Here is a 26,198-nt window from a genome sequence, read left to right as displayed (position 1 = left end):
TAAACATGAGATGAATTTGCAAATGCGAAATTTTCACAGCATACTTTAAATTACTCGTGACACACCATCATTGCTCTGAAACGAAGTAAGAGACAGAAAAGCTAACATAATATATTCCAATTCTCCTCATAAAAGCCATCAAGCGGAACATGTAGCGCACGTGACTTTGTTGTGATACGTTTCAGTACACACTACTATTGTTGACCTAAATTAGCACTACTAATTGTTACAACAAGGTTTTTATATTGATCAATTTCCAAAATAAGTTCTGTTCCGTGGGTTGACACGTTGTCTGGGTTGACACGTTGACTTTGCTCACTACACTACAATCCTAAAAATTAAATCACTTTGTCGACATAACTACCAACGGTAGCTATTAACAGCTGTGCAAAATAGGATTGGAAATTAGATAAAATCCTAGCTATCTTTTTCTGCGGATATACGATAAATGTGCTTTTGATAGGAAATGGGATTATGGGACATAAAAAAGTATGGTTGTCGAAGTACATACGTGCGAAATCGCTTGGCAAACACGTTTAAAGGTTTGCGCGCGTTTATCTTGTGTTTGTCGTGGTATTTAAACAATGCCTGGAGACATGCGAGTCAGAAATACAGGGCCTAGCTAGTGTATGTCACATAGGGTACATAAAAAAAATATGCAAGAGGGCGTGCAACATACGGTGCGCGGGTCAAGCTATAGGGCCTGTAATGCACTCTCAACAATTAGCCAGTTGCTTTCAAATTCTTTTCACGGAGAAAGTTGTTACGTGTAGGGGCATCATTGGCGTTTTTGACTTGCATTGTATCACATGTCACACTGTAACGATGCCTTCTTTGTTGCGCCATAGTGCGCATGAAAAAAGGAAATGCCCTGTCCATTTGGCTGGCAATGATCCAGTAGCATGATTTTACTTTATGGGTACAGTGTGGCGTGTTATTTTATTATTCATTCTGCATTTTGAAGTCAGTTTTTCCTCTTATAAAACAGCATTAGGGTTCAGTGCAAAATTGCAGGCTGGTACGCAGTGCTCATGCCGCACCGAAGAAACGTGATTTGATGGAACAAACATAATAGTTTCGCAATGATCCGCATTTCATTTGTACACGAACAGACCGTGACGTTTGTTGAAAATGCTGCACGACCAGAAAAGCACAAGGGTAAAAGCAAGGATTTTGCTAGAACCGAACTATCGTTTTGTTTGGTTTCATTGGGCGTTGTAAGTGACATCACAAAATAAATGTTTGCGCGCTGACAGGAAGGATTAGCTTTGTACATTTGTTTGATTTTCAACCAGGTGCTGTTTCTTTAGAAATACGAAGCTGTAATAATGGAACTAAAATGTGCGTTGTGCAGCACGTATGTCTATTTTATGATAGCTTTGTCGTTGTAGGCTATACAATGTACATGTTTTAAGTGCATGAAAAAACAAATGGACCTGGGAACAGCATTACCATCTACTGTCCGTAAGCTAATCCGAATTGGAGATTTAAAACGTCAAGCAACTCCCTTATTTTGCGAGGGTTACAAACAAGCCAACATCGTGATTTTACCAAGTTCTTTGACTAGTGATTTTGAAAAGTTTGCGAAGGGAAATTCAGCCTCCATTCCTTTGCTATACACCAGTAAACCAGGCGATTTTGAGGCTCCAGAATTATGCAACAATTCGGATATTCGCACAGACGTTCCATTGTACACCGTGATAAAGAATGGAGTTGTTGAAACGGAGGTCGAACACTTAAAAGGTTACTTGATGTTTATGCATAGGTTGACTGCATATTAGAGTATAATCTTCGATATGCGCGTGACAATCCTTGAATGTGTTAAATACTGAAAATTAATTATATCTTGGTTATTGATTTACAGTTTGGTCACCCCCCTACCCCAGTATATTTTTAACTGTTTGGACAACATGACACAGCTGTGTATGATAGTCTGCATTTAAGCTTACAACGTATCAGTTATCTAGTAAACCTCCACCAATTGGGTAAAATAATAAAACATTTGCCTAAAGTTACAGTGTATTGTCGCCGTCAGTCTCTGGGTTAACAGTCGCAACCTAAAGCCTATGCTGCATCGTATCACGCATTATAACAGATTTACATATAAGAGACTCACGTGTATCTGACTTCAGAAACGACCGTGCTTTTAAACTTAAAGCTTTTATATGTACAGATTTTGACATGTCCAACATGGTTACTTTCTACATTGGGTGCAGCTTTTCTTTCTACCAAGCTCTTATTGAAAACGGTGTAACCAGTGCAAAGGCGCCAGGTAAAAATGTTTCCATGTACAAGACGAATGTAGACTGTTATCCGAGTGGTCCATTCAAATGCAAGATGGTCGTCAGTATGCAGCCTGTTCACCACAGCAAACTAAACATGGCAGCGGATGTTACTAACTGTATGAAGGATGTGCATGGTGCACCAATTCACTTTGGATCGCCAGGTACGTAAAGGCGTAAAACACAAGTTTGCAGCCTCGGTTTAATTATATGATAACTTTTAAATTCACTTTAAAACGATTTTTTTTAAATAAAACGATATTCCATATACTATCGTTGTGCTTTTGGTTGTTGTTAATACTGGCGTTTGTTGTCATATACCAGCGTCTATTGGAATCAAAGACATATCGAAGGTTGATTTTGGAGACGCAACAGATATAGAAGAAGGTTTCGTGCCGGTGTTTTGGTGCTGTGGGGTGACAGGCCTTGAGGCTTTGAGATCGGCTAACGTGGATTTGTCTTTCACACACTCTCCAGGGCATATGTTCATTACAGACGTTGCATCCCAAGGTACTGACCTAACAGACATGCCCGAGGATGCTATGTCGGAAGTTGTACAAATTTCGGCGAAGAATCAACAATACAGCGTCGTTTCAAAGCGCACTTTGGATGTCCTTGAAAAAATAGCAGCAGCAGCAACTAAACAGAGGTCTGGAACAAATAAAGCACCAGAAGATTTTGTCAAGGCCAGTTTAGCCCTGTCCAATGCACAAAGTTTGGCATTTTTCCCAGGGTTTATGAATTGCGATCGCGATTTGCCAAATGATGTTTATGGACTATTGGGTAAGTACATGATTGGCCAATACATATACACAAATTTAACCTCATTTGTCTGTTGTTTATAAGCAGATGGATAGTAAGATGTGAACACCAGGACACTTTATTGTTTTACATTGGTTTTGTAGCAATTAAGGCTTAGACCGATAGCTAGGGGGCAGATCTAATTATCAGCTTGTTTTTTATAATTTTACCGTTGTTCAAACTTTGGCAGTACTCATCGAACCGCAAAGAGGGCTTTGTTTTGGTTACACCATAGGTTACACCAGTAACTGCCAACGCTGTACAAAATGTTACTTTTTTCAGTAGGCTACTGGCGATGACATCAAACGATTCATTTTGTCGCCTAATGCAAATCATAAAGCGTCGACTTTTCCACATGCTGGTTTTGCAGATGTGCTTGGTGTGGCAGCATCGCTTCAATCGCTGGGCAAAAGTGTAGCGATGTTTGTTGAAGCAAACACCTTCGACTTGAACAAAGCTATTGTCGAAATATGTCATGAGAAAGGTTTACTACCGAAGGTTCCACACCTGATTCCATTTCAACTGGACCAACCGCTTGATGCTCAGCTAAACCAAGAACGCCACTACGACGTAATACTTTCCCCAGAAACATTCAAACAGAAGCAGTATGACCAAGTGTTTGAGCTTGTTGCCGTCATTTCCGAAGTCATTATGATATCCACCAATAGTAAAGAAAGCATCATTGCAACGAACAAAAACAACCCACCGCGTATCACAGCGGACTTTGTGTTTGGTTCAGGTAAACAAAGTTACGGTTGTTCGATTAACAAGTACTATTAAAATTATTTGATGAACGTACGTATGGCAAGTTGTTTGTACTTTATTTGCGCACTATAACAATTTACGCGTTTAGAAACGTCCGATCTTCGAAGCTGTGCTCTTGGACTAGCTATGTACGCGTTACAGTCGTGTGCAATCCACGACCGATATTTGAGAAAAGCAATCGGATTTCCTTTCGATGTCAACAACACAAAACAGTATATGCCGTCCTCCACCAGGGTAAAGTTTATTTTTGTGTGGTAAACTTAAAGTTGACACTGACACGAGTTATTTTTTTGTACGCTTTTCAGGAAAAAGAGATGCATGAGATTTTACAGAAAGTCTGCAGAACAAGTCCTATACAGACCAAGTTTGACAAAAAACGTTTCGATTTTTATGAAGATATCAGGTCGATGGTTGGTTTGTGACACTGTTCTTGTTGCAAATTAGGGTGTGTCACTTGTTTGTACTTCCTGAATTTTGTTCGTCTTGTCTCAAAGTCGCAAATATTTCTTCCGTGCTTTGCCTTTGGGTCATTTTACAGGGAATTATGTGCCAACGAGTGTGTGTCAAAAACGCGGTTTATCCACTTATGCTACTTGCTGGACAGTGTAGTTGCTTAGCACAACCATCCTTTTTGTATGTATAACTTTCTACTTTATACAATAAACCGACTCTTTAAAAACGGCTTTCCGTCTTTTTCTGATCGTGCTGAAAACTTTAACAGCCTGTATTGCTTAGTATTCAAGGACAAAAATGCTTCAAGTCCTCGATGACAACCGCAGCCAAACTGTTTCGTGAGTTGTTGTTGCTGCCGGCCAGGCGCTAGCGGCTGAAGTGAACCATTTGCTAAACCGTTGCTCCAGTGCTGTTCAAACAGAGCAAAATTGTCTCTTTTCCTCACACGCGTAACGCTATTGAAATCGCAGCTAACGAGACGAGACTGCAGCATTGTGACACCGGTAGCGCAGCATTTCAGGCAGGACATGCGTTAGCCGAAAACTGTAAGTGTAATGTATGTTACGACATGTTAAATATAACTAACTAATATCAGTACAATTGCATTGCCTAGTTAGCTGTTACAATATAAAGCAGAGGGAAAAATAGTAGTAGGGTAGGTGCTAGATTGGAAAGAATGACCTATTTTGAAATTTTACTTGTAATCCGCGCAAAAAAGTGTTATCCTTGCAATTTCGCACTACTCCCATAGGTAACTTCGATAGTTTTTCTGTAAAATTTTATATTTGCGTTGCACAATGAAGTTATATGTCGCCACAAGCTTTATTTTGCTAAAGATCCACTCAACTCATCTAAATCAGTCAAGCGCATCGAAACTCAACGATCGTCACGCTTGAACTGACATGGGCATTCAAAAAGCATCCAACAAAAAAAGGAATATAATGGCACAAACATTTTACATCGTCATGAAAATGAAATGGTTTAGCTTTCAGTAGAGCAGCTACGTGTGCAATGGAGCAAAACTGGTAAAGATCCGTAGTTTATTTTTGTTATTCTTTTGTCGGTCTTGTAGGCGTTGCATAGAGGTTTTGCGTCAATCGTTAAATCCACCTGTTAATCAAATATGAAAAAAAATCGTAATTTAGCTGAAAATCCACGCAATTATTTTTTCAAAAAGCCTCCGCATCACAGAAAAAACTTTCCAATCTGGATTCTGTGCCACAATTTGTTGTCAAACATTCGTATTAAAGTGATATGTGCTAAATCTTTTTAGGGTAAATTACTTCGGGATATTGTGCAGTTGCAAGCAAGCATGATCATGTTTTCAACAACAACATAATTTTGGAGAGTTTGTTTTGTGCTGGAGCTTGTGACGACATAGTAACGTATTGTCACGTCAAAAACAGTTTAACAGGACGGAAGGTGGCTTTAGAGCAGTTTCAAATTGCAGTTGCACCATCGGCTTTCTTTCGCAATGTTTTTATCCAAAGTGGCTCTTGGATCGGTTATAAGTACAGGAAACCATAAGATAAGGTAGTTTGACATAATACAAAACCCTGTGGTAATGTATTTTAAATTTGACGTATATTGCCTTATTCATATTGTGGGCATATGCTTTTCTATTTTAGCAGGGTAACACATGTGTTACACCCCTTGCTAAGAGGTACAAATAAATTGATATTCGTCTTACAGAATTTTTGCGTAAGAGTATAATATTTATCGGAAAGAAAACAGATGAACTTCAGTAAGGCATTACCATCGTCCGTGCGTGCTTTGATCAGGAGCGGAGAATTAAAGCATCTCAAAACGACCTTGTACTGTGAAAGTTACAAGCAAGCAAATATTGTAATCTTGCCCAGTGCGCTTGCTGCGGACTTTGGCAATTTTGCTAAACAGAATTTTGGCGCCATACCGTTACTGTACACCAGCAAACCGGGCGAGTTCGACGCTCCGGATTTGTGCCAAGATTCGGATATTCGAACCGATCTTCCTTTGTACACGGTAATCCGAAATGGCGTTGCCGAATCTCAGGTTGAAAGTTTACAAGGTTGGCATTCTTTTAACTGTATAATACTTGTGGGAAGTGTTAGGGCTAAACCGTATGCCAATTTCCTGGGCGTTGCTCTAACAGCATAAAGGCTACATCAATCCGAGGCTGCTTCCTCTTTTCATACACAACAAACGAAAGCCGAATTATTTCCTTCTTGTTCAAGCATATGCGTTTTAAACATTCACCAGTGTTTTAAGTATGGAGACATAATATTTTAGTGAGTTATTTAATTCGTGTTACTCTTGTCGTACAGATTTCAACCTTTCGGACATGGTCACTTTTTACATCGGGTGTAGCTTTTCGTTTTTAAACACGTTGGTCGAAAACGGGGTGACCAAACCCCTTCCACCTGGAGACAATGTGGCCATCTACAGAACCAACCTTGACTGTTCTGCTAGTGGTCCGTTTAAATGCAAGATGATTGTCAGTATGCAGCCTGTCCCCCAAAACAAACTTAATTTAGCGGCCGACCTTTCCAACTTTCTGGACGACGTTCATGGTGCCCCGGTACATTACGGATCACCAAGTACGCTAGCGATGTTGTGATTATTGTTAAAAAATATACTACCTTGCACAGTTTCAGCTAGTTCATAATGCATTACAAATATAAGTTACGATTGGAAAATGGCACACATGTATACGGTATTAATAATTAAACATTACTAAATCGTTTTTTTCGTTGTGATTTGATAACAGTTCGAATACTTTGCTTAACTTTAACTACCTTAGCTACCTTCGTATGCCTAATTTTTGCTTTACGACAGCTTCTCTCGGAATTAAAGACCTATCACAAGTTGATTTTGGAGACACAGCAGTTGTTGAAGAAGGTTATGTGCCCGTATTTTGGTGTTGTGGCATAACCGGCACCGAAGCTTTGAAGGCAGCCAAGATCGACCTGTCCTTTTCCCATGCCCCTGGACGGATGTTTGTTACGGACGTTGCGCAAGAAGTCCCGGATCTAAATAGTAAGCCACCAGAAACCCTGTCTGAGGTTGTCCAGTTTTCGGCGAAGAACCGAAGCTACAGTGTGTTGTCAAAGCGCACTCTAGCTGCTCTTGATCAACTGGCAGCCACGACAGAGCAAGATCCTGGCCGTAGAGGAATTCAACATTTGGTTGTACAGGGAGACTTTGTCAAGGCTTGTCTTGCTCTTTCACACGCGCAAAGTGTTGCACTGATAACTGGTTTTCCAGTTCACGACTTTGACCCACCAGATGAGACAGATGGTCTCCCAGGTGAGGTAGTTTCGTTAATGTTTACCTTTACTGCAATACTTACGTAAAAGTTTTTTTAGGTATTATTAGTTTGGCAGCATCCCTTCAATGTCTTGGAAAAAGTGTAACGTTAATTGTTGATGCTCATACACTCGATTTCAACCAGTCCATCGCAAAACGATGTCATAAAGAGGGCTTATTGCCGAAAGAATTGCAAATAGTTCCATTTCATCCAAAACAACCACTGGAGGGACAACTGTGCAATTCAGGCCGTCTTTATGATGTCGTCCTTGCATCTGAACGATGTGGAAGGGCAAGAGATGGTTGCTATTACGGCATGAAAGGCAAGAATATCACAGATCGCCTTACTCCCATTGATGATCTATTTGAGGCGGCTTCTAATCACTCTGATATTGTTACGATTGCAATTGGTGACGGTGGCAACGAGCTTGGGATGGGAAAAGTTGTCCAGAAAGTAAGAGAGCACATTCCATTGGGTGAAAAAGTGGCCTGTGTAACTGCATCAGATCTTGTGCTTGCTGCAGGTATTTAATGTGGTGTATTCGCTCATGTAACCTAACCAGTGGCAGTCCGGGTGACTTGTTGTTTTGTTTAATTTAGGTGTGTCTAACTGGGCATGTTATGCACTCGGCTTGGCGTTATACACGCTTAAGTCTTGTTCCATCCACGATCGGTATTTAAGAAAAGCGATCGGATTTCCATCAGACACAAAGTTCATGGAAAAGTACATGCCGTCTTACACAAGGGTAATTTGTTAAATGCAAGGTCCGTTGGGCGATTTACAACTAAATTGTGATGAAACGCTGTTTAGGAAAAAAAGATACTGGAAGTTATAGAAGACTTCGGAATACAGGATGGTATAAGCCCTGATCAGGCAATGTCAGTCGACGGAATGTATTTCGATGAACAGCACGCCACTGTTATCAAAGACCTGAGAACAATTGCTGGGTTGTAAAGACTGGGTGATAGCTGATTTGTACACTTTGCAATTACAGTTAATTTGTTTGGTCTAATTTCTGTGTAATTTGGTGTTATAGTGTGAACAACTGATCTGGAACTGATAAATCCTGCCTTCATTAAGACAAACGGTTTGCTGCAGTATTTGTTTTGAAGTCCGTTTTGGGTGTCAATTAAACGTTCAAACATACTTTTTCCTGGTTTGATACGACTGGTGTGTAATTCCACTGTTTTATTAAAAGAAAGTTAAAAACAAGAGATCAACGATTGCCTGCAGTGACAATTGTCTGAAAGAAACGAAACAAAACGCACAAAAAACATCTTTAAGGCACATGCGTAGTTCAATCGACAGTCCAAACTCTGTTCTGTGAATCGCCACCAAAAAACCAAATTATATTGGACATATGTGCGGCGGCTGCACCGTTTCACGCAAAATGCGAAGTCGATCTCTTTAAATAGGCAGCGTGAAGAAGTCGGGAGGTGCAACGTCAAATATGCAGGAACAGAAAAAAATGCAATATATCAACACACGGTCATGATTGGTGTCTTCACGTTTAGTCCCATGTTTTTACATCGCGCCTCTTTGGGTCGTTTCGTTGTCACTGGAAAGCTGTGTGTTTGTACAAATCTTCGACTTTATAAATATCTGCGAAAAAAGAGATAGAAACCCCCTAGAAAAGCAATTCTGTACTGCAAAGCATAAAAAACGAAGGTAGCACATAAACGAAAACGAAAGACAAAAAAAAAACGAATTTGAGTCCTTAAATCACACTATCACTTCTTTAAAGCTATCCATGAAAACAGATGGTCGTGAGGTTAGTGCAGCGTCATTATAACAGGATCCGTTGCCTTGCTGGTGCGCTGCATAGGATGGAGGCAGGGCGCCGGAGGCCAGGTGGTAAGAGACTGGACGGCGACGATCGCCGTGTGCGCGTTCGTGTTTCGTGCGCAGCAGGACTTCATGTTTGTGAGGTGTGTTTCCTGCAGAGCTCACGTGTCCATTAGGTTTCGCTGAAGAGTGTCCCGAATGCTTTTTAGGCTTGGCAGCTTTGGCGTTGCTACTGTCCTGCTGGCGCTGGACACGCGAGTCCGACAGCTTTCTGTGCTGGGCGGCAAGGGTCTTGTGGCAGGCGTCGCTCATTTTGCGTTGATGCGTGACAGCGTCGGCTTGTTCCAGTCTGTCGCTGCTTGCTGTCATGCTCGTTGGCAAGTCGCGTTGTCGGCTGCTGCGTGTAAGTGTCCCGTGTTCTGTCACATGGCAAAGATCATCGACACTTTTTTCGGCCTTTAGGGTAGACGAAAAATACGGGCCCGCGACCTGTTGGTCTTGTCCAGCACCCAAACTGATCGGCCCTTCCTGCATTGATTTATGGCGGTGGTGACGCTGGTGATCTTTTTTAGTGTGGCGTTCATGCTTAAACAGCGGTTGGTGGGAGTTGTGGTGACTGTGTAGAGACGAGTCGATGCTACCGCTGCGTTTCATATTTCCCGAAGACCGGGAACCACGCTTGCGGTGGTGTTTGCGTCCACCATGTGATCTGTGCTTCTCTGGACTTGTAATCACAACCTCGCTCTGTACGTTCCCGTCCAAATCAACTGACTGTGATCTGTACAAAATCAGATTGTCTATAATGCGGTGCGTTTACAAATGTGCAGTAGCTTTTGTTAGTGGTATGTTGGGGATATAATAACAAAGGGTTTCGTATGTTGTTTAACTCACCTTGTTTGCAAGAAAACTGAATCAATATCGTCGTAAAACGTTCTTGAGCCTGTGCGCTTCGGTCCTGACAAATATTCAGGACTGGAGTTTCTGGCCGACAACGCTTGATGGGATATTTTCACTGGTTCGCTGGAAATCAAATCGTGGGAAACGCTATTTTTGACGGGTACTGATACAGGCCTTGCTAAACTCGACGAAGTGTATTCGCTACGAGGATTGTCGTTGATCTTCGGAGTAGCTGGAGCAGATGGCAGTTCTGCTTTGGATATCCGCAATTTAGCGGTTTTAGGCGGTAATGTGTTTGTGGTCAGCACAAATGCTTCTCCATTGTTGGAATTCGAGTTGTTGTTTTGCTCGGCCAGTGAGGGGGTCGGACTGGTGGTGTGAGGTTCTTGCGGCAGCAATTCAATTGGTGGGGTCGCGGGCGCTTGGTTTAATGGGATTGTTTCTCGAACCGTTTGTTCACTTTTCACCGATTCCGAAGAAGTTTCTGCAAAGTTGCCACAAACCGTTGAGATATGTAGTAAATTCTGTCTACTTGTGGTTAATATATCTATCATTCTTTTTTCCCCAAATACCTCTTAGTCTTCAACGGTACGTTATCTTGAATACACAACACGCATACAAAACAAACACCTACACTTTCAAGGGCGTGGTTAGAACAGCTTGTAATAACCTCATGTAAGTCATTATGTCTTCGCAATGATCAAACCAACTTGTACAAGTAATTACCTGGTTCGACAGCTTTGTCCAAATCATCGTGAGACCCATTAGGACTTGATTCGGTCAGGTCTGTCACGCTCAAACTTTTGTGCTGTGGCGCCTCCAAGTGTTCCTGAGTGATAAAAATTACGCCACCGCTAGGAGGACCATCGTGCTCGATCGGGTCAAAATCATCCACAAAGGCGTTGTCTGTAAGTCAAGTACAACGATTTTAGTGAAATAAAACACAATTTTTGTGCAAATTTAGGGTAATATGATATGCACACTTGCTTTAATTCCATCAGAGTTGTAAACGGGGCCGCAATTAAGGCCCGAATTCCACATTTTATAATGAAGTCTGAATTAGGTCCTTTAGATTCACGAAGGTAAAACAGTGTAAAGTAACACTTTCATTCAAACTTAAGCCTGAACCCGAAATGAAAAGCATGGCCTGACTTACAACATTATGTGATAATATCTGAAACATGAGTATCATACATTAAAGAGCTTGTTCCGACAAGAATAAACAATAGTACCAAACAGTCAAATAAAAAGTTTGTTTTCTTACCGTCCTCTTCCTCTTCGGTCCTCTGCTTTGAATCACTCTCGATTCCAGATGTGTGCGAGCTTCCGTGACTTGTACTAGAATTATACGACTTATACAGTTTGTCGCGACCTGAAAATAACAAGGTGTTTCACAGCTTATCGATGTTGCTTCAGCACACACAAAAACCTATATTATTAAAAATGCTGGTCTAATGTGAAACGTTTAATGGTGAAACTTACCGTCTTTGCTGTTGTTGGAAGCAGGACTCTTTCCACAGTCATCCAAATCTCCAACCAGTCTTTCCGAGGCGAACTTTTCCTTTTCGAGGTCCTGACCGCTGATGTAAGATTCTCTGTACGCACGTCGACCTGTCAACAGAAAACATTACAGTTAATGACTTACACACTTCAACAAGTATCGCCGGCTTGTTAAGATAGCCCATTTTAGTAACACAGAACGTAGGATGTGCTTGTATGTGAGCGCAGCACGTCAAGTAGCTACATGGTTGGTTGGCTAGGGTTTTAAAATTGGGTTAAACAGTTAAGAGGGTTGGCTTCGTTCGGCAGCTGCGTTCTGTCTTTTCTCACTAGAGACAAGGGAAATTGCATTCCCTTTTAAGTTCTTCTTCTCTGAAGTGTTTATAGATAACAAATGTTTACAAGCCCCATCGAGACCATAGGAAAACTGCTATTTACTTGTATGTGCAAAAGATACAACAAAAATTCCTGTATATGTTTTTTAATAGTTGAACTTATCCCTCGCAGCATTTACGGTAATCGTCCGGCACAGACATTGAGTAAAACGGTTACAGGAATAGCTATCAGACTAGAATATGACATCATGGTCATATTTTATCAAAGGGTCTTCAAGCAGTCATGTTTACAAGCATTTCCTGTAACTTGTGGGCAGACCCATGTTAAAGCCTAGCTCGCGCCTTGTCTATTTTCTCACGGCTCCTGTTTACTTATTTCAGTTACTACCGTTATTTCGGAAGTGCCGAAGACTCAACTATGATCTACTTGTTGTGTGCATTCCTCGAGGCCGATTGACATGTATTCCTAACGTGGGAGCAAGAGCTAACATGTTCTCGGTCTGATAGCCAGTGATAATTTCTCGGGCAACGCAAACACAACAAGACATGCAAGTTGACAACGGATCTGTGGGCGTAGACATAGTGTTGGGCGATTCGTGGAAATAGGAGTGATTGGATAAATTTTCTGGAATAGTTTAATTCTCAGTATGTCGCAACTTTCTCAATACTATTTTTTTCTATGCAATTGAAGATCCAAAACCAATATCTGTGTAAGTAATTTAGCCAAACATTTTTTTCGGCACAAACCAGGCTTTGGTTGAAACAAGAATGCGTCTTTTTCAGTCATTTATTATTTAGGGGAACTATATTTCGGCCAGTACGAGTACAAACAATCTGCAAAAATCTGAAACTAACCTTGTCGTCCATCAGACTTTCGCATGTGTTGAACATATGGAGTGAGGCTCATGTAGAGCGAGTGAGTTTCCCTTAATAAGCGTAGAAGGTACTTCGATCTTGTCTGACTGCCGGTGTAGTAAGTGAGTTTTCGACTTGACGGGAGATCTTCCGGATAGATGTCAAACCGTCGGGCCTAAAAACAAATGTGTATTATTAAAGCTCTATAGAATAAACATTCCAACGCCTCCTTAGTATCACATTTTGATGTTTACAGCTCATAAAGGCCGACGAAGGTCAACTGAGCAGCAGTATTACAACGCAAAATGGAACACATCATAAACTATAGCGACCGAACACATCGCTAAGTGATTTTGAACAAGCCTGTGAAGTCGAACAGTGTTCGGCACTTGACACAAGAAGTGGCGAGTTATTTACGACGATTGGAGCGCTCAGATCTGTCTGTGCATTTGACCAAAATCCGAACATCAATAGAAACTTCACACGCGCCAATTATCGTGATCTGATGCGCACGAGCAATAGACGGACGCCAACACTACGACTTCGACCATTGCTACAAACACACCACTTCTACTTGACATGGATGTAAAACCATCTGGGATGGTTACATATTTTTCTGTGTGCGGAGGCATTTTGGGAAGCTGTCCATCAAAAATAGTATGTACCGCCTACACAAAGCTTGAAATCGTTTTCAACAGAACTATTCTAATTAACATTCGCCCAATGTACAATAACTAATCTGGACTCACTTCGATGAAAGTCGCTGTTTGTCTGGTATAATTCCTCTACAGCGATGCGAGGAATTCTTGTTAATTACCGCCGTGGCTTTATTGCCGCTCTGTCTCGTTTTCAACAGAGCGCAAAGGCAAACAGCAGCTGCGCGGTGTCGACAAACAAAGTGAAGTTGCTCAAACCGACAATCAGAGTCAACCATGATGCGACATTATAACATGACATTATAACACAACGACAAATAATAGGATTTAGCGATGAAAATAATCATGCCCAGCGGTGCGGTGGCTCGGCGGAAAGCGCGGCAGGGCGACTATGGGATTTGTTTAGCACAGGAAATTACGGATTAGGTGGAGGGCAAGAATCATCTTCACAGTTAAGTCTGGTTACGAATTAGACGGTATTTTGATTTTGACAGCTAGGCAGTTTTGTGTTGTTTGGGCTTTTTTAAGTTAAAGTTTCCGCTGCATATTTTGATTTGGTGGACACACAAACGTTGCCGTCAAGTTCTAGTTACAAAACTTGCTGAGAAGTAAAATACCGTACACTGCAATCTGCAGTATGATTTCCATTTTTGATAGAACCCAACTTAGGGTCCAATGAAAAATAGATATTGCGACAGTTCAATTCAAAAAATAAACAACTGAAGATTCCGACATCAAGTATTTCGCAGTAAAATACAAATACGTCAAATGGTGTCATTTATCTACTTCGGTGGTATTTTACAGGACCTTCGATCAGTTTTACGGCTTATACTAGTCTACTTCGCCAAAGACAGGAAATCGCTCGTCCAAGGCTCACCCTTCAGGGAAGTTCACGCATCAACAACGTCACGTGACTTACACATCACGTGACACGCGCGGTGTTCGGTGAGTTGCGTGACAAGGATTCATGCAAGCTTTGCTGCTTGTCGCCGTGAACGTTTTTATGACAGTTCTGTGCGTAGAACCGCTCATACCAAAACCCGAACCAAAGAACTTTTGCAGTTGTTTGTGAAGTGTTTCTTCAATAGATTACAGGTTTACGTGCTCTCGAGTCGAAACAATTGCAACGTTTTGGGCCGAATTTGCACTCAAACACAATATCTATTCTCCATGATTGCGATTGGGAGCAACCCAAAGGCTGTACAGTGTATAAACTAGCACCACTACGCCAGTTTCTATTTTTAACCCTTAGAGCCAGCAACAAAGCAAACGGTCACGTTGTTTTGACTTCAGGTATTTTTCGTCTATTGGTAATCACTCACCGCGAAAAAGAGGCGACCCACTTTTGCCCAGGGAAACTCAAAGTCGAGGAGGTGACTGCCGTCCTTAGCCACGTGATGGATTCGAATGCCCTGGTGGTAGATGCCCAAGATCACTGAAGCTTCTGTTTCTTTCTTGGTCTGAAAAACAACAAACAAACATTTATATTACAGAGTACGGGATAATTACATTCACAAGATACACGGTCTAATAGTAAGCAATTGGATATATAGATTTGAGCGAAATAAAACAGTTAAATGGCAATAGCAAATGCAGATCATACTATTTTGCACATGTAAGTTGTTAGATTGCCTGATTTTAATATCAGAGTACGCACAAAACGTATATGCTTGCCATAAGTTTGCAAGTGTCTGCGTTTACGCCATTAACATATAATGGTGTCAAACCATGCAAACAGTCGCGCGCAATCCACACACGCTAAAGGTTGCACAAAAGTTACATCCGAAAGCGAGACAGTCAAAACAGGAAGTGCGTGAGGTCCTCAGCCACCGGTCGTTGTTAACAATTGATTTTTCACGTCAACCGTAGCGCCACCATTTCAGACAGCAGTGGTGTAACACAAAACGTAACGTTACACCTTCTCGACTTGGTTGTACCGCAGTAATGCATTGGGCAGTGGAGTGGGATCCTTTGCCGCATTTATAACCGTCAACTATTTCCCACTAACTCTAGCCCTGGTAGCCGTTACAGTAATGACGTCATGGGTAGTATCTCTCATTTAAAACGAAAACGAAAGACCCACAACAGTTTGTGTGTGTCCAGAACACACAACAACTCCCCTCCATTGTCTTAGGTGTCCGATTTCGAACGGTTTTGTGACAACGGCGCGTTTTGAAACAAACGTTCAGTCTGCTGTTAAGAGATACGCTGGCCACAACACCGTTCCTGCCGTTTGGCTCCACGGCAAACAACCGTAGTTTTGGAAAATTGCCCCGATAAAAGCTAATTTCCAGACGTGTCTGTGTGTGTTGACCACAATGAAACATAAGCTGCAATGAGGGACCATGGAAAGGTTTCGATACAACAGTTTGGCATTAAACCTTGTCCAACCACACATTTTAGGGTGTTGAAATGTTGAAGCTGGGCAAAAAGCTTTTTAACGGGACCCTGCTGATAATCTGTTGTGGTATATACTCCTAGCACAACAGCAATAAGCAAAGCTTGCCACAATGACCGCAAAGAAGAAGCTTGGTATGACATCGCAGTGTGCAATTGACTTTCAACGCTGGGAATGACAACAGAAGCAGCGGGTTGTCAGTTATTTTGCGGCGCCCACTTTATCCTAGCGAAGAAGTGTTGTTTGGGCATACAGCCGTAATCACTCGACCAGCCTCGACTGACAACTTTATTGTAAAAACCTGGTGAATCACGCCAAGATATCGTCGCTGACTTCGGCAGACGCTGATTGGTCATAACGTTGAAGACAGCGCATAAATACAGTGATGCAATATCGGGCGTGGTTCACATCTTTAACTAGTCAAGCGGAAGCAACTCTATGATTCAAATATTTTGTAACGCGCAAAAATTCGTTTACGCGAAATAATATTTTGTTGTGTAATACATGTTTGCGAGAAACAAGTTTAACAGTTCGAGCGTCCACGCCACGAGCAAAGCTTCACAGTCAATTGCACTTGATTGTGTCCAAGACACGATTACGATGGCCGAACACGCCCGTGTTGATCCGAGAACCAAACACTTTTCGCACGTTTACCAGGTTGACCAAGCGATCTAAGACGGGAAATGGCGCCAATTCAACCACTTGACTAACACAGGTCTGTTTATGGAGCATGTTGGAACAAAATTCGCTCCTGCTTCTAGCGTAAAATTTATTTAACGAATTAAAAACTGACCTAAATTATACGAAACTTTTTATCGTCACGTAAATGTTAGGGTCAGTTGGCGGTATGTTTTATCGCACGAAATTTCATGTCCAAACAACAAACCCGATTGACTTTATGGCAACAGAGCTGCATATGACGGCAAACAAGGTCGGGAAACAATAAAAAACAGCAGGACATGACAGAAATGGAACAACGGGATGGGTAAATGCATTGATTGGCCCGATTGCAACGATGCCTAAAGCTCAAAGACAAACATGAAGCCTACATACATGACCCCAAAACCTCACAGCCACTCTCGGTTTCGGCAAAACGTAAATTATTCTTTATAACATTTAAAAACAACGGAAGGGTCAACTTTGGGGCTAACAAATTGACCCGAAATCTTTATTTGATTAACGTGTCCAGACATTTAGTTTCCGTGACGTCAACATGGCACTTTCTCACAACAAGTCATTCGTAAAAATCTTCATTTTCGCAAAAATCAATCGACCAGCGAAATCTCGCTGACGCAGATCGGAACGAATAGATCCGCCACACCGCTGCGGGTTGTCTGCCTAATAGACTGGAGGAAAGCCCTAGCAATCCTTTAGTGACGCACTATCTTGCTAGTCTGCGAATTGTTTAGGCGTTTTATAGAAAGCAAGTCAAGAGTCAGGCTTACGCAAACCAAACGTCACCAGTTCAATAATGAATCATTGTTTTAGTCACGGAAGAAAACGATGTGAAAATTGCTTTGGGGATATATGGTTTGGAATAAATAAGCGTTGGTCGTAAACGGAACAAACCTTGTAGAGTTTGTAGTAGTGTACGGGAACGTCTTCGATGCATGAAGCTCTACTGATGTAATCCGCTTGGGCTTCGAAAGTCGAAGTCGTTGACAACTCGGCGTGCATCGTCGGTAAGTGGGACCACAAGTAGCCATCGCCCCACTTCTTGGCAAACTATAAACGAAAGTTATATAATGTACACATGCGGCGTGTCTAAACAGCTCTACCCATTAGCATCAAACCAAAACCACAGGGTACTTGGTATCTCTCAACAGTTCAAATGCAATATCTACTAAGACCTACTGAATAAAAGTTATATTGATGATATTTTAAATCAAGAAAGCAATGACACATTGTCAGTTAATTTGCAAATTTATACAGTTCTAAACTCTTACCCAAGCCGGGACATATTCATTGGGGTCAAAATATCTTCCCAAATGTTTGGCAGCATCGAACGTTCCCATGTCGAGATGCAGGGATGTGGCAGCAAGGGTAAATATTTCTTCCTCCTGGGATGGAACTTTGGATTGCAGAACATTCTTTTTTAGTTGCAGATAATAATGATGTCGTGATTTAGGGTCCCTAAATAAAATTGTAATGGTGAGAGCTAGAAAGATACACTTATGTTATGAGACGTCAACAACAGAGACATCTTTTTTCTTGTACGAAAACCCTGAGAACGAAGTCCCTACCGCGAATGTAAATGGGACGTTGAACCAATGGTAACTGATAAACATTCAGGGAATAGCGAAAGCTATTATCACGGAGACAGTAATTTTGCGAAAAGTAAAAGTTGTACTATAATTTCCGTGAAAATTTATTAGAACCACAGCTTCTAATTTGAATTCCAAGCGTACCTGGAACCACGACATTCTTCTGTCTATTTTAACTAACATGCTTTGGGTAGGAAATACACAGCATATTTCAACCAATTACGTATGTTGCGGTTCAGACGGGCTCACCCGGCAGTACAGGCTCCAGTCAACAGTTTGCAATAAACGTTACCACATGCGAAAAAAAAACATCAACTCTTCGGGCAGCAACGCGAAACGCGATACTCTCATTAGCAACATGGTGTCAGCAAACAGAAAAATGTTGTCTCATTGTGGTCCGGCGGTTGGGCTCGTCGCCACTTCAACGGCATCGACACCGGGCGACTTGATGCCACATCCAACGAGCGTGTGTCAACTATAAGTGATCTCGACCTGGGATATGAACCAAGAGCAATAACTTCGGAGTCGAGCTATTTACGCGCTGGACAATCACAACAAACCCAGTAGCGTGGCGCGCGCTTCAAGTACCATTAAAGAATAGCGTTTGCCTGGCAAGGCGTCCGCGGTGGGTTAATCTTCCCCGCCTGTGATCACAAGTTGACATACGCCGCCACCGCGCTCGACTTTCGTGGAATTCCAAAACACATAACCGAAGTGAGCTTGGCCGTGCGCCCATTGTCCAGATTTTTGGGTTGAAGTTCTGCGAGTTTTTGGAATGCGGCCAAGAATGAATGACAGCACTAGTGTGCATCTGAACGCGTGTTATTAACACTAGAGATAAATGTCACCCCTCTCACCACATGCTCACTGACATTTATGTTTTTTGGACAAATATTACCAAAACTAGAGTCACTAATGAATGTGGTAAAAAATACATCAATAAACCTGACAAAAAACGGTTTTAGCAGCTTATGTGATGTAGCAACGGTTGAGATGTTTAAAACAATCATGCAACAAATCATTCACCGTTTGCATATTCACGATCTGTCGTTACTAAATCGTTACGACTATTAACTCAGACGTGCGTAATCCTCTGACGCTTTGTTGAAGTGTAAAGTTGCAACACCAGTCGCAGCGCTGGTCAATAAACAGTCTCGTACAAATAACCTACACATCATCCGATTACTGTAAACGTTTCCACGTACAACGTCTGACCGTGCGGTTTCAGGTTTATTGCAGCGCCGCGTGACCACTGACGTGTTTGTGTTGCGTTTATTTGCTGCAATAAACAATCACCAAGTATCAAATATCTACAGTGGTGTTAAAGTATGTATATCTACAAAACATGTACTTGTGCTACAACGAATGGTCAGCTCATTAAGTGACAGTTTGCACTACAAAAAGATCGTTAAATGAAAGTAAGATATTTGGATCCCTAATCATATGGAATTAAAAGTACAATTACACTTTCATTTCCGTAGAATTTAAATAAAAACTCCATAAACAATAGGAGATCAACGTAATTTGCACATGTGCTAACAATTTACAGCAAACCAAGGTTTTCAACTAAAGTAATTTAGTTTTGCGGTTTGACAGTTCGCTTTTAGCAGCCTTTGATACAAAACGGACGTTTTGGCCGCAGAAGGCTCAGCAGTAATTCTCACACAATTAAATTCAGTGACGCTTTACCGTCAATCACCACAGTACTTCGAAGTCAACTAGGCAGCAATTACCGTGTTAGCCAAGAGGCAATTTTACCTCGAGCGGCGTCCTGGCCAGCGGACCAAGAAAACGTTGCTTTTCAGAGCAGAGAGCTTATAGGTTGGGGCTTGTTAAATCTGTGGGGTGGGTTTAAGTGACGGGCACACGCGCTGGCAATACGTAATAGGGCCATTTGATTGGCGATTACATCAAATTTAGTGCGAGTGTTTCCGCCAAGAAATATCAGCAGCATCTGCGAGCCGTAACGTACATTGTAAATGATTACACGACGAAAAATTTTAACAAGACCCACCTAATAGGGCGAAGCCAAATTTGGACAAATTTCAGTGAAGTATAACACATTGATGATCAAGGCGTTGGTAGTTTCTCCTTCTATTGAATAGCACTTGAAAGTACCGTTCTATTTCTAAGCGTGACATTGACTGTACAATTCACATGCCGACCGCACGACCTTGTTATACATTAAGTATAGAGAAACAAACTACTTTTTCGCGATTGCACATCGTCGATGAAGTAGCCCCGCCAACAACCACGCTCATTGTTCAGCTTTTGCCAATTTCACGGCTCACAGAAAATACGCCTGTTTAAATTTCACGAGGAGCGGTCTACCGCTTGCCAAATTGTAAAACCGGTAATACGTAAAATTCTTGGGTATGATCAGGAAATACGCCATAAACTTCGACGATATGTTGAAACTGTGCTGGTCAGTCACGCTTGAATGCTGTGACCTTTAAATAAACTTGACCGACCAAGCCCTCAATGGTGAAATCGGAGGTTTAACATGACTTTGTTATGCAAACTACTGGGTCGTACAGGTCAAATTGACAAACGAAAGTCATGCTACGAATCAAAATAGCCGAAAGCCTTTGCGCTTATTCACCAAAAAAGTGCTTTATGGATCAGCGAAAATCTCCGTGCAAAGCCAACGCGTAAATGCTTTACTCGCATTGGTGGTAGTTGAGTCACGCAGTTTACTACGCATGACTGTACAACGGGCTGGGGGCGAACATGGCTGCGTCATCGCTCAGGTATGCGGGGCTCAGGCCGCCAATCCGTGGCGCAAGAAAGCTTTGTGTCACCTAATCCTGCGACTAACTCTGGGCAAATATACGGGTGCTGCGACCGTACGGATTAAGAAAATTTTGGAGCGGATGATAACAGGCGTCAAGCGACACTTCTTTTTTGACTAGCACAGTGCACGAAAGCAATTCGCGCCGGCAATTTGGTGAACAAAAGCTGCCCAGGTGCTGGTTTTGCGAAACAGAGGAGCACAGGACAAAGCGTTCTAAACCTTGACAAACGGTTGTGCACGCGTAAAGCGCAGTGGCCTGAGGCGAAACAACGTTGCTACTACATACTACTGAAATCGCAAGGACGAAACAACAGATTCAATCATGACTTGCACAATTAAGCAGATTGTAATGAATTTGCCACGGCGAGGATTTACTCTAATCTAACAGCTTTGAAGGGTATTATGACAGAAAAAAAACGTGCCAATTGGGGAAATCAAAGACCAATTTATTGGCGAAACTGGTCCACCATAATAAAACCATACATTACAGCCCATGTCTTAATTAATGGCAACTTACTTTATAAGCTTCGGGTGCTCCACGAAATACTGGACTTGAAATTGCACAGTAAAGATTGAGGATGGCTGGACGCTGAGGTCGCTGTCCTAAAACAACATATGTACTGTTAGCATATACATGACAGTACGATGTTAGCATAGTGATAGTATACGGATTATATTATAAATAGTTTGAGATTACAATCATCGCGGGATGGGCATTTTAAAAATAAATTCTTCTACCACAAAATACTTTCACCTTTTCATCGATTGCTCTTAAAACAGGGAAATCTAATGTAGACTTAAACAAATCGCCTTCTAATTAATGGTTAATATTGAGTGTTGACACATTTAGAAGTAATGGCGTCGCGCACAATTTTCCCCACCGGATATCACCTGTTTTGTCAACGGATAAGGCCTCACTAAGTTCAATATGAAACGAGGAAACACAAAATCTCGATGCCCGGGTCGTGAGGCTACAAATAGAATACCCACTACCAACACAAAAGCTTGGGATATCCCAAGTCGCCAACGAAAATAAACTTAAATTTGACCAGTTGTCAATCGTGCTCAATGCGGTAAACAGTTACAGCTCTTCGAATTGTGAATAAATAACTGTACAATAGCAACAGCATTAATGTAACACATTCAAAATTGCTAAATCATTTGCCTTTTTATAAATCAAGTGATTTTACCATCTTAGTATGTTTTATGTTGATCCCATCTGAACGAAACTTGTTGAAAACAAAACGCAAAACAAGTTTCTGCAGGTAAAGTTTGGCGCGAGCATGAGATGATTTAAAAGCGTTTACGAGAGGCCCGTTAAAAACTGGAATCCTTCTTACGTCAACACTGGTGGCAATTATGAGCGGGAAGCAAAATACGCGAGGAGCGGTGTAACGACTTTGTAAAACATCGGCGTGCTATTTTGTTGACATACAGCAGAAACCTATCGGATATTGCCTGGATCCCCTCCCTTGAAATATAAGGCGCGCTAACAACGTAGTATCGAGGCCAAAGAAAAGCCGGTAGCTGAATTGACAAGCGCTAATGAATGTTTGCCGGCAACTAGGTCGGTATATTGAGGATTGCGCGAGTGTTCATCAAACATTGCCGCGCTGGCCGAGGATTGAGCGATGATTACAACTGTGTCAGGGCTGACAGTTGGACACGAAAATCACGCTGTGCCACAGTCAGGCTAATCCATTACCGACGTTACGACAAGACATAAACAACGTGTGATTGATCGAATTAGACCCTTATCTATAAGAGTGTTGTTGGCATCGTTGCGAAATTATTCTGGAATCAGTTAAGACATAAATGTGAATGCTTGGTGACCGGGTGACTCGGTACAACATGTGTCGACTCTAAACGTTTCCATGCATCAATCACCACCCAAAATCAGGTATATATTATATATTGGACAGTTTTTCATCCTGTAATGGTAACACTGTATTGTTTCGCTTCAAAGGGGGTGCGTAAGGGGTTGAATTCAGGGAACCCAAGAGCCTGTGGTTGGCGTTCAAGTTTCTAGCACACTCGAAACGCGACGGCCACGGTTCAAAAGCTGCGCAGCCCGGGTTGTGAGAACTGAGAACCCGATGGAGTGGCGGGAAGTGGCAAATTGCAAAGGTATTGGGCTTTTGAGGCAGCAAAAGGCTACAGTAATGTAATACACTCTCGATTTTCGCTGGAAAGGCGATACACACTCGTGACCGTGGGTGATTGAAGATTCAAACTCTTCACGTAAACTCATGGCGGTGACGAGTGACGACGTAACATAGAACTTAAATGTACACCAGAACAACCGTCGCCGCTATTTAACACCAAGTGTGAATAATGCATTCTTAATATGGCACACAACTTTTGACTACAACTTAGTCTTGTGTTTGACACTTACAAACCTTTTGACCGATATATTGCGTTGGGAACATATAGTTAATTCAGTTACAGGGGCACATTATAAGTTGTACTTACCCTTCGCTTTAGTTCTTTTCCCCATTCTTTAGGTGCGTACTTGTTCAGTCGCTGTTTTGGATCCATGAATCTATGCTCGTTTTCTGAGCAATGCGACAACAGTAAGGTTACAGGACAGCACGTTTAACAAAATATAAGTGAACGCAATTGAGCTTTAGCGGTTAACTTGTTTGTGAGAAATACAAAAGATATTATTGCTTACCAATATCGGCTGATAATCCAAAGAAATGGCTCTCTTTGATGGAATGCAACGTACATACTTGATCAAATACATCTTTAACTGTGGCTTTAGCCTAAACAATTTAAAAATTCTATAATTTGGATGGCAAACATGTAAAAATGATAGAGTTAATAAACAATATAAATTTTTTTTATTGATAAACATCAGTGGTCGAAACAGAAATGTGACTTACATCAAACACCAGTAAAATCGAGTCGCCAGTAAGCAGGTGAACGCGAACTGGTTTCTTGCCCGGATTCGCTTTCATTTTCCTGGGGAAAGCGGTCACAGCAATGTCGATATCAGTTCTTGACTCCCTCACAATTATCTTGTCAGTGCCCTGATTTAAATGAGTTGTTGTACTGGATTCCTGCTTGACACTTCTATAATCCTTAGGATCGTTATGTTGTCGTGAAGGCTCGTGACACTCAATGCGGGTGCACTCATCCGTGTCGGCTTGGGTTACGCCAATAGAGACGTCCGTGGACGATGAACGAGTAGGCGGGGTAGGAATTTTTTTAGCAGTTTCTGGGGAACCAACCCGACCTGAGCAAGAACTGTAGTCGGACGAATCTGATTCGTATCCAGACCCTTCAGGTGCGATATTCCGCTGGTATACTGGGAACGGTTCGATGTTGTAATTATAATATCCAAAGTATTGCCGGACGAAGCTGTTGCGACCAAAGCTGCTCCGCCGAAAAGTCGATGCTTGCTTGGCGCGCTTGGCCTTGCTTAGCGCTACAAATGCGTTCGTAGGGCAACTAGCAAACAAAACAGTTTGATGTTAACGTTGACCACTATTGTATGAGAAGTTTTGTAGGCCACCTTATGGCGACAAATACATAAACGTTTGAAAGTTATGTCAAAACGGCAACAATACAAAACGATTTCGAATTGCCACTGTAACTAGCAAATAAATGTGTACCCATACCCATCCTACACTATTGATAGGTAATGGGATTTACTAAGATAGCTACGATTTACTGTTAGATGAATGAGTAAAAACGTACCAACACATTCAAATAAAAAGCGCTCAGTATACGCCAGCATTTCGTTTCAACACTTTCTGACTAAATACCGTACACACACCTGTTCACTGAATCTTAGCAAAACCTGTCAATAATGTCGTACCGCCTAAATCCACAAACAAATGCGGGCCTCCGGCTACACAATACAAATTCAAACAACGCAAGAAGATGCGAAAGTTTCAAAACAAACTACAACCGACTTCTGCGATTCTACACAACACGAACACAGCGCGATGTTGCCCGTCGCATTTTTTCGTTAGCACGTTTATGGCTGCGCCTTTTTCTCTTGGCGCAAGAGCGCCGTGACCTACTTTAAATGCCGCTAAATAATCAGCTTGGCACTGGCACAATTCTTGACCAAACTCTAGGTTTACGGCATTGCCAATTGTTTGCATTTTGGACTATGGCATCCATCAACAAACAATTACCAACCACAACACTGTTATTAACGAACGCATTCAGCTACAGAGCTACACAGATGAAAATACTAACGCCTCCTGTTACATCCGAATTACTACACATACACCCAATATTCAGTGATTTATAAATGACAGTTTTTCGTATTACACGCGGAAGTGATATCTACGCCATTGTCAGGAAGCAGTAAAGCTGTTTGTGTGACACAATAGCAGTTTGTTACGTCATAGTATTTTGCCATGCCAGTAGAGTTTAACTTTGTGTCACCCTAAAATAGAAAGTACCTGTCTTTTTGGTGTATTGTTAGTTTACGGTGATGACTAAATACATGTAAATGTCCAAAATTGTGGCTATGTTTAGGCTATGACGTAGTAGAACACGAAAGCTTGTATTGCTTACCTACGTAGAGCTTCTGTAATGTCCTCACCAAATTCAAGTGTTCGCATCCCCTTGATGCAAGAACAAGTGAAGCAAGTAATCTCACGAATGATTTTGGTGGTTGGCCGATCGTCCCAAGCAATAATGGTTTGAGAACTTGATCGACTGGTGACGTTTTCACTCGGTAACACCGCGTCTTGCATTGCTTTCGCTTATCCCAGAAATTGTTAGCGTACAGTAGAAAGCTACACACTGTAAAGCAATTTAAATTTCACATTATTGCTCAAAAACATGTTTAAGGTGATAAAATTATAATATATAACAACGTAAACAAAATTTTTAAACTCAATTCTTGCCAAATTGAAAAAGCTTGCGTACCACCTGATTGGAAAATTTCTAAGGGTACCATTAGCGCCGTGATGCACTGATTCTAGACCATTTTCCATTTTGGCACTCTTTTAAACCCTATTGTATTTTCCGAAAACGAAATGATATTGCATAATCATAATGATGGCACCAACATATTCGTCTACAGCTTTTGACAGTTTGTTCATAGCCCCTGCTCCGGTTCTTCGTTTCCCACAAGTTGGCATATACCGCGACTAACAAAAA

At 41.7% G+C, this 26,198-nt stretch overlaps 3 protein-coding genes across 4 annotated transcripts; 2 read left to right on the top strand and 1 right to left on the bottom strand.

Moving 5' to 3' along the window:
- The first annotated feature begins 976 nt into the window (after positions 1–976).
- Positions 977–4,531, top strand: LOC145214986 (uncharacterized). The gene is made up of 7 exons (XM_080083636.1): positions 977–1,158; positions 1,392–1,743; positions 2,174–2,446; positions 2,607–3,065; positions 3,454–3,822; positions 3,937–4,082; positions 4,154–4,531. Exons 1-7 carry the CDS (start codon positions 1,132–1,134, stop codon positions 4,268–4,270), a joined length of 1,743 nt encoding a protein of 580 aa, XP_079939762.1. The 5' UTR covers positions 977–1,131; the 3' UTR covers positions 4,271–4,531.
- A 1,324-nt stretch (positions 4,532–5,855) lies between these two features.
- Positions 5,856–8,733, top strand: LOC145212642 (D-glutamate cyclase, mitochondrial-like). The gene is made up of 6 exons (XM_080080841.1): positions 5,856–6,348; positions 6,605–6,877; positions 7,116–7,586; positions 7,646–8,110; positions 8,187–8,332; positions 8,398–8,733. The coding sequence occupies exons 1-6, from the start codon at positions 6,036–6,038 to the stop codon at positions 8,539–8,541; spliced, it is 1,812 nt and encodes a 603-aa protein (XP_079936967.1). The 5' UTR covers positions 5,856–6,035; the 3' UTR covers positions 8,542–8,733.
- Positions 8,734–8,760: 27 nt separating this feature from the next.
- On the bottom strand, positions 8,761–25,840 carry LOC145212641 (uncharacterized). Of its 2 annotated transcripts, none has more exons than XM_080080838.1 (14): positions 25,608–25,840; positions 23,957–24,524; positions 23,746–23,836; positions 23,544–23,626; positions 21,589–21,674; positions 17,960–18,146; positions 17,583–17,738; positions 14,938–15,075; positions 12,960–13,134; positions 11,752–11,880; positions 11,534–11,641; positions 10,996–11,175; positions 10,264–10,753; positions 8,761–10,150 (listed from the first exon to the last, which is right to left on the bottom strand). In XM_080080838.1, exons 1-14 carry the CDS (start codon positions 25,787–25,789, stop codon positions 9,310–9,312), a joined length of 3,414 nt encoding a protein of 1,137 aa, XP_079936964.1. In that variant the 5' UTR covers positions 25,790–25,840; the 3' UTR covers positions 8,761–9,309. The 2 variants fall into 2 exon arrangements, with proteins under 2 accessions (XP_079936964.1, XP_079936966.1); XM_080080840.1 differs by lacking the exon at positions 25,608–25,840 and adding an exon at positions 24,774–24,837.
- Between the last annotated feature and the right edge of the window lie 358 nt (positions 25,841–26,198).

Source organism: Phallusia mammillata, chromosome 2 (genome assembly GCF_965637545.1).
Source record: "Phallusia mammillata chromosome 2, kaPhaMamm4.hap1.1, whole genome shotgun sequence".
Lineage (NCBI taxonomy): Eukaryota > Metazoa > Chordata > Ascidiacea > Phlebobranchia > Ascidiidae > Phallusia > Phallusia mammillata.
Note: the sequence above shows the minus strand (reverse complement) of the source record. Positions and strands in the feature narration are given on the sequence as shown.

Bases quoted from the DNA above. Each gene is read 5' to 3' on its own strand.
- LOC145214986 (XM_080083636.1), top strand. From the start codon at position 1,132: ATGCTGCACGACCAGAAAAGCACAAGG. The intron at 3,823-3,936 runs GTAAACAAAGTT...TTACGCGTTTAG, and splicing joins GGACTTTGTGTTTGGTTCAG to AAACGTCCGATCTTCGAAGC. The intron at 4,083-4,153 runs GTAAAGTTTATT...TACGCTTTTCAG, and splicing joins ATATGCCGTCCTCCACCAGG to GAAAAAGAGATGCATGAGAT.
- LOC145212641 (XM_080080838.1), bottom strand. From the start codon at position 25,789: ATGCAAGACGCGGTGTTACCGAGTGAAAACGTCACCAGTCGATCAAGT. The intron at 13,135-14,937 runs GTGAGTGATTAC...ATTTGTTTTTAG, and splicing joins TGGGTCGCCTCTTTTTCGCG to GCCCGACGGTTTGACATCTA. The intron at 10,151-10,263 runs GTGAGTTAAACA...GATTTTGTACAG, and splicing joins TCAGTTTTCTTGCAAACAAG to ATCACAGTCAGTTGATTTGG.
- LOC145212642 (XM_080080841.1), top strand. From the start codon at position 6,036: ATGAACTTCAGTAAGGCATTACCATCGTCCGTGCGTGCTTTGATCAGG. The intron at 6,878-7,115 runs GTACGCTAGCGA...GCTTTACGACAG, and splicing joins GGTACATTACGGATCACCAA to CTTCTCTCGGAATTAAAGAC. The intron at 8,333-8,397 runs GTAATTTGTTAA...AACGCTGTTTAG, and splicing joins ACATGCCGTCTTACACAAGG to GAAAAAAAGATACTGGAAGT.